This window comes from Quercus suber, unplaced genomic scaffold (assembly GCF_002906115.3).
Source record: "Quercus suber isolate HL8 unplaced genomic scaffold, Cork oak 2.0 scaffold_553, whole genome shotgun sequence".
Lineage (NCBI taxonomy): Eukaryota > Viridiplantae > Streptophyta > Magnoliopsida > Fagales > Fagaceae > Quercus > Quercus suber.
Window position 1 is genome coordinate 91732 of NW_027070001.1, and position 10868 is coordinate 102599.

General features: G+C 33.9%; 1 protein-coding gene across 1 annotated transcript; it reads right to left on the minus strand.

The window, feature by feature from the left end:
- Positions 1-5575: 5575 nt before the first annotated feature.
- Positions 5576-10249, minus strand: LOC112031066 (probable folate-biopterin transporter 2). Its single transcript, XM_024063744.2, has 6 exons — positions 9967-10249; positions 9373-9744; positions 6506-6765; positions 6299-6394; positions 6053-6226; positions 5576-5608 (listed from the first exon to the last, which is right to left on the minus strand). Exons 2-6 carry the CDS (start codon positions 9737-9739, stop codon positions 5576-5578), a joined length of 930 nt encoding a protein of 309 aa, XP_023919512.2. The 5' UTR covers positions 9740-9744; positions 9967-10249.
- Positions 10250-10868: the final 619 nt, after the last annotated feature.

The window sequence follows — 10868 nt, forward strand, 5'->3', positions numbered from 1 at the left end:
TGATCCTACCCCTACATTTGTTGATCATCTAGGCCGCTATTTGAGTGCTTGTCCCATCAGCTGCCTTTCCATCCTTCCTGTGGGTTGCGGCAACCAAGGCAGTGCTATTCAGGGGTCATCTCCTCATTAATACGGCCAGAACGTTAGTTGTGGACATTTAATGTGGAGGTGACAGTTCGTCCTAAACTTGCTCCTCCACCATGCTTCTATGGCTAACACGTTGCACTTGCCCTTTCTCTTTGGATGCTCAGGAAGGCTGTTCTTGGTGGCTGATTACTTCTTCTCCCAACGGTCTCGGCTGGCCGAGGAGGACATCGTCCTCGGCGATGTTTCCTGGCAGCTTGGGTTACCTGTGTTCCTTCTCGGACATTCCTTGATCCTTGGCATGGGCCTTGGGCCGGATATAAGATGGGCCGGGGTTGTCAGATTATCAATCCCCACAAGTCTCATGAAACCAACGCATACAAAAAAATTTCATTTCATTTCCCATATTAATTGCTAAGAGCATTTAGTATGTTTCAAAAGAAAATATTGATGCTCACAAGTTTCACTACAAGCAATGACGAAAATTGTTTTCTAATCAATCAAACTAAATATGGCTGTGGGAATTGGAGTAGTGGTCCGAGATGATCAGGGACGTGTTGCAGCAGCTATAAGCAAGAGAATTAATGAACCATTTCGGGTGGTGGAAGTTGAAGCGAAGGCTTTTGAAGAAGGGTTGCTGTTTGCAAAGGATATAGGTAGTCAAGATTTTATTTTGGAAGGAGACTCCCTCATCATCCACAAGGCACTATCTGGTTTGTCTCCAGCTTCTACTTCTATGGATTCATTGATCGTGGGTATGCAGGCTTTCTATGGAGAGTTTCATAGAGTTTCGTTCTCCCATGTACGCCATCAAGGCAATAGGCCAACTCATCTTTTAGCTAAACATGCTAAGGGCATGGTTGATTTTAATTTCTACTTGGATGGAAGAGAATTCTTATTTCTTAGAACAAGTTCTTCTCCATTATGTATTTTCTTTTGAAAGTACCTAATAAAATTTATGCGTTTCCCATAAAAAAAAAAAAAAAAAAAAAAAGGAAAAAAAAAAACAGTGAATTCATTCTAAGTCGTGCCTAAAAGATGCAATATATGTTCACACACATTCATATATAGGATTTTCTCTCTCTGTCTTTCAGCTAAAAAAGAAAAAAGGATACCGATTTTCACAAAGTCAGTTTGATAAGAAGAATGCCTATTTTTAGAACCCATAATTTGTTACATTTCTTCAATGACACTAGCTAGGGAAATGATGCTTATATGAGTTTTGTGGATGAATCTTGTCTCCAATCATATATGTTTGGCATCCATAGCTAAGAACCACAAAGGACAACTCACTCGAGCTTGGTCTACAATTGAAGCTTCTGACATCTCTCTGGACTGAAGGCCAGCATTGCTGACACTAAAGAAGGCTAAAAAACAATTACTTTCATGTTATTTTTGTCTTGAGTTGTGTATTGGCATTTTGTTCCCATGTCTTTAATTTAGTCTGCTAATTAAGCTTTATTTTTTGGGTTGTAAAAGGTGGAGGTAATTGTTTACATTGCCTCCATTTCACTGTCTGTACGTGTCTATTTGGCTAGAGTTTATAAGTTTAATTTTTGGTTTTTACCTTTTATGTGTAGTTTTTTAAATCTCAAATTTTTTTACTTTTCTCACACTAGTATTATTCTCGTGTGATGCACGGCTTGATGAAAATTCATATGTAAGCTATTTTTTTAATTATTAAAAAAAATTACTAAATAAATAGTAATAATGAATTATAAAATATACAAGTAAATAATTTTAATTGAAAAAATTGCTTTAAGTTCTAATTGTTTAGAGTTTGGACTTTATTTGAAAATTCTCTTTGTGCTTTGTGCTAATTTCTTTATATGAGATATGGAATGAGTTTGATCATTCCTATTTGGGTTATGTTTAACCTATGCTCTAGCTAGCACAAACATTAATAAACAAAATAGTTCCTCAATACAAAAATTTTCCTAGTGATAGTCTACTTAAAAAAAATAAATAAATAAAAAATCGACACACTGACAAATTAAATATAATAACCAAACCCAAAATCAAAACATACACAAAGAAAACATGGGTTGTTATCTGGGATTTAAGTTTAGAATTTTTTGATAATAAACTTTTAGTTTGAGTAGAAGTCAAAACGTTGGGTTTTTTTTTTTTTTTTTTTTTTTGAGAAAGAAAAGTGGGTTGTTGTTTGGGATTTAAGTTTAGGATTTTTTATAATAGACTTTTAGAAATTTAAATGATAAATTTTTACATAAATTAAATGATTGTTAAATATTATCCCTTAATTTGATGAAATATATCCTAAAAAATAATATAAAATTAATTTACTAATTAGTGAGAATACAAAATTTTAAAATTAGATCAGAAAACCAAGAACTTGTGTCCATTGTTTTGCTTCTTTATAGTAAACTTCTTTTGGCATAATATCCTATATGCAAATTCAGAAGCAAATAACAATAAGCAAGATGAATTTATTAGATTAAAACATAAGCGTAAGTTGCATATTGAGAAAAAAAATGAAAAAAATACAACAACGTGAGGTGTATTGTGTGAGATTTAATTGATTAAGAGAGATTATATCGAAAAGTCTTGGATTACTAATTAGTTCTTCTTAAAATATTGATAATAGACTTTTAGTTAGTGTAGAAGCCAAAACGTAGTTTTTTTTTTAGAAAGAAAACATGGGTTGTTGTTTTGGATTTAAATTTAGAGTTTTTTATAATAGAATTTTATTTTGAATAAAATTTAAATTTGTTGAAATTTAAATGATAAAGCTTTATCTAAATTAAACAATTATTTAATATTATCTCTTAATTTGTGGAAATATATCTTAACAAATAATATAAAATTATTTTACTAATCAGTGAGAGTAGCCACTTGGCACAACCACAGTTTCTAAACCTAACTTATATTATATAATATTATATAATGATGCGATTTTCAAAAGTACAAATATACTTTAGCACATGTATATTATATGATTGAACAATTTATTTAGTTTTTAGCCAAAAAAAAAAAAAAAAACTAAATAAACTGTTCCCAAAATGGAGTATTGTGTTTTTGGCTGGTTGATAAGAAAGTTCTTATTGTTTTAATAGCACTAGTTTTGAAGTAAATGCAAGAGCACGTATTAGCCAGTAAAAAGATTACACTTAAGGTTAGAAATAGAATTTATTTATAATTATTTAATTATTGGATTACTTAGAAATTATACTATTAAATATTTCAAAATATTCATATATATTTTCAAATCTATGATTACCTTCAACATAATAATCCACATGCAAGATGAACCCATCTGAACAAGCTACATCTAAATGAAATAAATATTGTGGGCCCATGGGCCTGATAGCCTCGGCCCATCATGTAGCAGGCCCAAGGCCCAGGCCGAGGAGCACAGGCTATTCAGGGCCAAGGTGAGGGAAAGCCTTTCCTTCCCAATCCACACCGAGGACCACCTTATCCTCGGCCTGACGAAGGTAATTTTGGGAGAGACTAACCCCAAAGTAAGCTGTCACTCTCACATTTAATGCATTCAACTAACCCCCCTGGCCGCATTAATGGGGAGGTAACCCCTTGGCAGGATAACGTTGATCAGAGTGAACCACTTGAGTACCGATAAGGCCTCTGATGGGACGGACGGCCAGAAAAAAAGGTAAATAGATGATCAACAGATGGAAGGAGGGGATAGGAAGATGAAAACTATAAAAGAAAAGCTAGTAAAGTAAAAGAGGGGGGGGGGGGAAAAGAGAGAACAATAAGGCCTCCTCGGCACGGGCCGAGGAGCGTCCCCCATCTGTAAATGCACTCTTAGCATTTTTTATAAGAGAAGTACATGCATGGTGATCGACGGCCAGCACCTAAACCTTTCAATCCACTCTCTATAAATTTATTGTTTAGGCTGGTTGGGCTGAAAACCCATTCGTATTCAGGGTCAATCCAAATCGGGTCCCTACAAATATAATTTCATCAAATAAAAAAAAATGAAATGAAATGAATAAGCTAAACCAAAAACAAATCTCCATCTTTTTTAAAACAAACCACCAAGACTTTCTCACAAAAAAAAAAAAAAAAAAAAAAAGGAGCAAGCCAGAAAGTAATAATTTAAATGCAAGATAAACCCATGTGCAGAAGCGACATCTAAATAAGATAAATATACTTCCATAAAAAAAAAAAAATAATAATAATAATGAGCTAAACCAAAACAAAATATCCAACTTTCTTTCTCTCCAACCTTCTTCTTTTTCTTATTTCTTCTCTTTCTCTCTCTTATGATGGAAGCAGTTGACTCATGGGTCATGGCTGACCCCCCTTTTCTTTTTTGTTCTTATCTCTAGTTGGAGAAATTATAAGATCCTCATGGTGAACCAAGTCATTTGTTCACCATTCCAGTAAAAGACTTCCACCTATTTAAAATTGCTGAGTTAGTATTTAGTTTTTATTTAAAACTCCACAATTTTAAACAAATGTGAGTCTTTTATTGGAATAGTGAACCACATCACTTGTTCATCATAAAGACCTTATAATTTTTCTTCTAATTGGGTGTCAAACACCTCAAGCAAAGAAATAAAACAAGAAAGGTAGAGCAAAAATGACGAAACTATCCACGCTTTTTAACTCTTCTAATTTAAAATTTTAAAGGATAAAAACGTTGAAGTACCAATACATGTCTGGCAGCCAGCACTATGAACATGACAGAAAAAAGACTAAAAAGGGCCCTTTTTTATTTTTTATTTTTTTGCTGAATAAGGGCCCTTTTTATTTAGCTCACAAATGAAGGTAGGGGCAATTAAGTAATTTCAATCAAATGTTGATGTTTTTAGAGTTCCAAAGTATCTGCTAAGCTTCAAACTTCATTTTGCTGGGTTTGTCGTTTTAACACTTGAGAAGTTGTTTTGTCAAACAAGCACCTCAACTCTCCTTTTTTTAGTAAGAGAATAGACATAGATATCTTATATTCAGATTAAAAAAAATTATATCACATTTATCTAATTGACACTTTAGATCGTGGTCTCAACAATAATTTAGAAAATAATTTAGGTGGCCCAATCATATAATAAACGTTTCACTTGAATTGAAAACTACTAGTGGTTCTAGTACAATCCAAAAGCAGAGTAGTAGACACCTCGTTTTCAAGATAAAAAAGTCGTTGAATTCATGTAAGCATTTGTAATTTTGTATTGTCGATTTGTACATACAAAGGTTGTAACATCCATGAGACCATGATCCACCGACACAAACATCAAATCCCGTCGGCATTTTGATCAAAGACAAAACCGAGAAAAAGTTACACTTGCTCTGCCTTATCTTTAATTAAAATCAACTATAGGACTTCATTGATCAATGAAGGATAACATTAAATCTTAAGAAGAAAAATAACATGATTTGTATTATATTAGTCAATACATTCACATAACTAAATTAAATTAAAAATTTTATATTACATTGATAGATATAATAACCATATAAATGAATTTAACTAATAATTTAACACAACATATAATTAATTGTAGCCTTAATCAAANGAGAATATAAAACCAACAGTTTCCTGCATAAATCATAAGACATAAGTTTTACTAGCACCGCACAAAGTTCTCTGCATTATAAGCCAAATATGTTAAGCAAGATTTGCATCTAGTGCACTACATTGGAACTTAAAATCAAACCACTGGGACATATATTCAATCATGTCTCATGGTGTGAAACACCCAGACAATACAATATCATCTCTATGCGTGCTAGTGTGTATCATGTATGCTCATATTCATTTGAAAATATACTGGACTATACTCTGAATAATAGCCATAGCTGAGAGTGAATTTTGGATGGAAACCACTCTCACCTATGGCTTAGCAACTCCTTTGACTTCATCCCATATTTCAAACTCAAACTGCCAATATAATTCACAATCAGGATTCTCAAGGTTTTTGGGTCCCCCTTAAAAGTTTTCAAGACTAGGAGTCCAGGAAAAGATAATTGCTAAATCAATTACCTGGGAGAAAGAGGGACCATCCTTTGAGTCTTGTGTGTACCAATAGAACATTCCCTCATGGATATCCAAGCTCACTGCAATAGATATGTACATATATAAACATGGTCTCCAAACGTCTGGGCATTTCAATGTTGTCCACATAGCCTTGCCAGCATCAATAAACCTCTGGTTTACCTGAGTCCAGCATACATATATTAGACCATGAGCTTAAAAGGAATTCTAGATTTAACAGGAGCCAAAGAATACCTGTCTGTAATCAAAGTTGGGCATATAAGGCTCATCAAGCAGAATTCCAATTAAAAATACAAGTCCAGCTGGGATTGTCAACAAACCAAATACCCCCTACAAGGGAAAAGAAAAAAAAAATCTTTAAAAAAAAAATATAATCATAAATTTAAATAGAAGATATGAAAGATAAAGAAAGGTTTTTAAATTTGAAGATATGAAGCTAACCTTAGGGCCTATGAGGTGAACAAAGATACCACTCATGAAGAATCCTACTAGCGCTCCAATGGAGGAACTCAAGGCACACAAGCTTTGCATATCAGCTGCAAGAGAAGGATGATTTATACTGTTCTGTGCCACACAGGCATCTATGGTCACATCTGCTATTGCTACCCCAGCACTCCCTGCTGTCAGTGACATTAGGGCCAACACGAGATGAAGCTTTTCATGCAATGATAACAAAAGCATGGAGATCACACCAAGAAAACCTGAATGAACATGAGAGAAAATATTTAATGAGACAACTGTGTCAATCCTTTGTGTTCAAGGTTACTAGTAAAAAAAAAATAAAAAAAAATAAAAAGTAGTACCCAATGCACAAAGCTCCCACTTTTGTGAGGTCTATGAAAGGTCATGGTAGGCAACCTTACTTTCAATGAAAAGTGCTTTTGGTGGAAGGCACTTGCCATCACACCTAGGTCCAGCCTGTAAGGTTACTAGCTAAATAAAGGACAAAATTTTGGATTAATAACTTAAAGACAAACCAGGTATAAGATTCCATTACTCCTGATTATGTGGTCATCTTCCATTTGAAGCAAGTGCAAAACTTAATTGAACTGCAAAATTTTCAAATTTTAGTTTTCTGCTCTCCCCTTTTTAGGTTTCTCCTTATATTTTAATAATGTGAAGTAACTATATTTTACGTTCCACAATATAGATGTTGTTGTCACTACAATTTCCACTTAGGGAAAGTGGAAATTCCAACACTAGTTGCTCAGTCTAATTGGGCCACCTAAACGATAGGTAGAGATCCATGCAAAAGAGATTTTCCTCATATACTAAACAAAGATTTATCACCAGAATAGGTATTGGATGCTCTGTACTTTCTGTGGTGTGATTTAAAGGATGCTTAAACCCTCTGAAATAAGTTCCTTCAGCATAGTAACACTATGGCATTTTAACATCTATTTATTAGGCAAAAAATAAGGTTAGTTTTGTTATAATTGAAACCTCTATTCATTCTCTAGTCAATATGACATGCCTCAAAGTGTAGACTATGGTTCTAATCACAAAATAAGTCAGATTCACGAGTAATCCAAATGTATAAGTCTGATTCACGGGTAATTTAAATCTATCTGCTCTATTGGGACAAAATTGGACCAATATCTATTTCTTCTCTCTGTTTTTCTTTTTTCCCATAATAATTATCGCCAACCTTAGTTGTTCTCTCTTCTCTTGCCTTAGGGCCCTCTCTCGTTTTTGTAAGCTATGTTAAGATTTCTAGAAGTTGTAGTACCCTCCAATTTGGACATAATAGAGAACATGTTGATGATGGACACCTACACCACTTTAGTGAATAGGGAACAACAACAAATTGTAGATATGTTTAATATTGTATGCAGTTGCATATGACAAGGGAAAGCATTTTTACAATCTACACCTTTAACCTTTCTTTGCCTAAAGAGATGGTAAATGTCAGATTCCCCAAATATGTCTTAAGATGCTAAGCCCCGGATGCTACTTTATAAGGACAATGCAATCTAACAGATGCAATTTAATATGCAACACAAGTGGTTCATAACATAGGAATTTCTGGGGATAGTGTCATGACTATGAACCCTCGTGATTAATGCAAGGACCCCAGGATGAGTGAGAATATACGTTTAAGGTATGCATGTGCATGTATCCCCAAAAAGGCAGAAGTAAAAGACCATCTCTTCAAGGATAACTATGAAGACACAGAATAATACCAGTTTTGTTGTGTTTTTTGTGGGCAATTTGGCATGAGCATAATAGCAAAACGTTTTAAGGTGTCGAGCATCCAATGTTTTATAGATTCTTTGAACTTAAGTTTGTAATCCTTCAGGTGTAATTTGGTGCACATATTGTGTATTCAAACTGCTTCCTTTTTTATTAAATAAATCATTTTACTTATTAAAAACTGCATTTAAAATAACAATAAATTCTACTTGGTTAATCCATTGTCTAAATTATTTATTAGAAAGAATGTGTTCCATTCAAGCTATACATTGTTTTGAAAGGAAATATTTCTCTTGAACTTCTCATCAAGTATTGCCAACTAAATTTGGAAATACCCTGTCTGCAATTAATCATAAAACCCATCAATTTGTTACAAGCTGGTCCATCTTATATTACAATATGATGAGTGCAAAAACATATATAATCTTCATGTACTACTAAATTAAGTACAGTAACAATTCTTTGTGGTGTTGCAAAGCATTTACCTTAATCCCTCACCAGACAGAATGTTCTCCTTACTTTACTTCAGTTCCAGAATCATGAAATTCACTCCTACCATCAGCTCCTACCCAAAAATACTTCCTACCCAGCATCTACCCACTTTCTGTGTCTCACATTTACAATTGAAAGTCCATCTTCTTGGAGCATTCATACATCAGACCCCATTACATCTAAATATAAAATTATTTGACCTTTCATTACTAACTGATCTTGCTTATTAGGTAAAGTAACTCTGCTCACACCATCCTCACTTTATCTCTTACCTGTTTTGCATAAAATCCAGTGAATGCTTCCACATAAAATATGATAAGGAACTCAAACACCTAAGTCCTAACAACACCAACGCCCACATGCGAAACAAAAAAAAGACACTACTTTGAAAAACTAATCAATGCAGATTATCTACCTTCATAGCTTTATTGGACTATTTCAGAATCATTAGAAGAATTAATTATAGTATATAAATGAATGTTTATTTGGAAGCTAAAAATTCGTAGTTCAAATTTGACACTTCTGATGCAGATATGAATGTATCAGTGAGATCCCATTAAGCTAAATTGCATATTCAATATTGACTTTAGGGGTAAGAGAAAGTTGAATGATGTGTCAGTTACCAGCAAAAATGAAATAAGGCCGTCTTCGATACCCAAAAATTGGGAGAACATCTGTAAGAAGACCCCAGAGAGGCTTGACAAGCCAAGGAATGGAAGTAATTCCTGCGTAAACTTGAGCTTCAGAAGGCTGCACCTTTTGAACATCCTTCATGTAATACTCTGTGCCTACACGACTAAGAGCTCCACCCAATCCTTGACTTATTCCATAAACAACCACCACCCCAAGTACAAAACTCCAATGCATTTCAGTGGCAAGCATTTTAAACCAATGGATCGGAATGCAGAAACAACCACAAAATCCCCTTTTGGACTCATGTTCCTCCACAGTATCACCAGAGGCTTCTTCAAGATTCTCTTCCTTCATCATCACTCCTGCTGATACAAGTGTACACAAAAAAACAACACCCTGATCTGTAAATATCAAACTTTTTTGAATATCCTCAGGAAAAGTTGGGATTCCTGGAATCTGTGTTATGTTTTCTGCACTAGATATATTTGAAAAACAACACCATCCCAGTTTAAAAAATGGTATTTCCTTACTTGGGTATCCTATAACTAGTCAGGAAAGATTGAAAGTAAAATAGAAACTCTGACCTGAGTTGTTTTTCCTGAACTGGGTATTTTCAAACTAATGGAAATTCCTCAGGAAAAGTGTCAGAACTGAGAACTTATCAATTGGGCTAAATGAAGTATGGTTTCTGCTTAGACCACCTTTGACTTTGGAAGCAAGTAATTCTTGTAAAGAGGGTGGAACTATTTTTACACTCTAATTCCTTCCAAAGTTTGATGTCAGATAGGGAAAAGAACTATTTCAAGGTAGATGTAGATATTAGAAAAATGGGGTAGCCCTAAGGTTGCACTTTGAAGAAGATTCTCTTTAGAGCAGGTTTGACTTACCAAACGGTATAAAAGTATAATAATCAGGCACAATATTTAATGCAAATTTTTCCTAATTTAGAGGGGCAGTAGTGTGCGCGTAAAAGTGATGTCAATAATGAGTAAATGTAAATTATTGTTGTACCTATAGGCCGTTCTTATTAATCTATGGGTTATGTTAATGAGTGTTGTAGGGTATTCATTAACAATTTAATTAAATAAAGTTTTTATGAAAAAAGAAAAAAACAATTAATATTTTGACAACTTTTTTCATTTTTCATAAAAGTGATATCAAAACTTTCTTAAAATGGATTCTTAATCAATGCCCCAATGACACTCATTAACATTTCTCTTAATCTATTATTGATATTACTTTTTTATTAATATTAGATGTAGGGTCAGTTTTTGTTGCCTAAGCCCAAAAGAGATGGGTTATAGGCCCAACGAACTCAGAACAATGAATTTGTAGAGAGTGGATTGAAAGAGCTGGGCTGGATATGAAGCACAGAACAGTTGGCTAGGTTACGTGCAGTGATGATAACATGAACTGAAACTTAGATAACTCTATGAATGAATGTCCGAAGAGGCGTTTTATTGAATGAACCGTGATTACAATATTC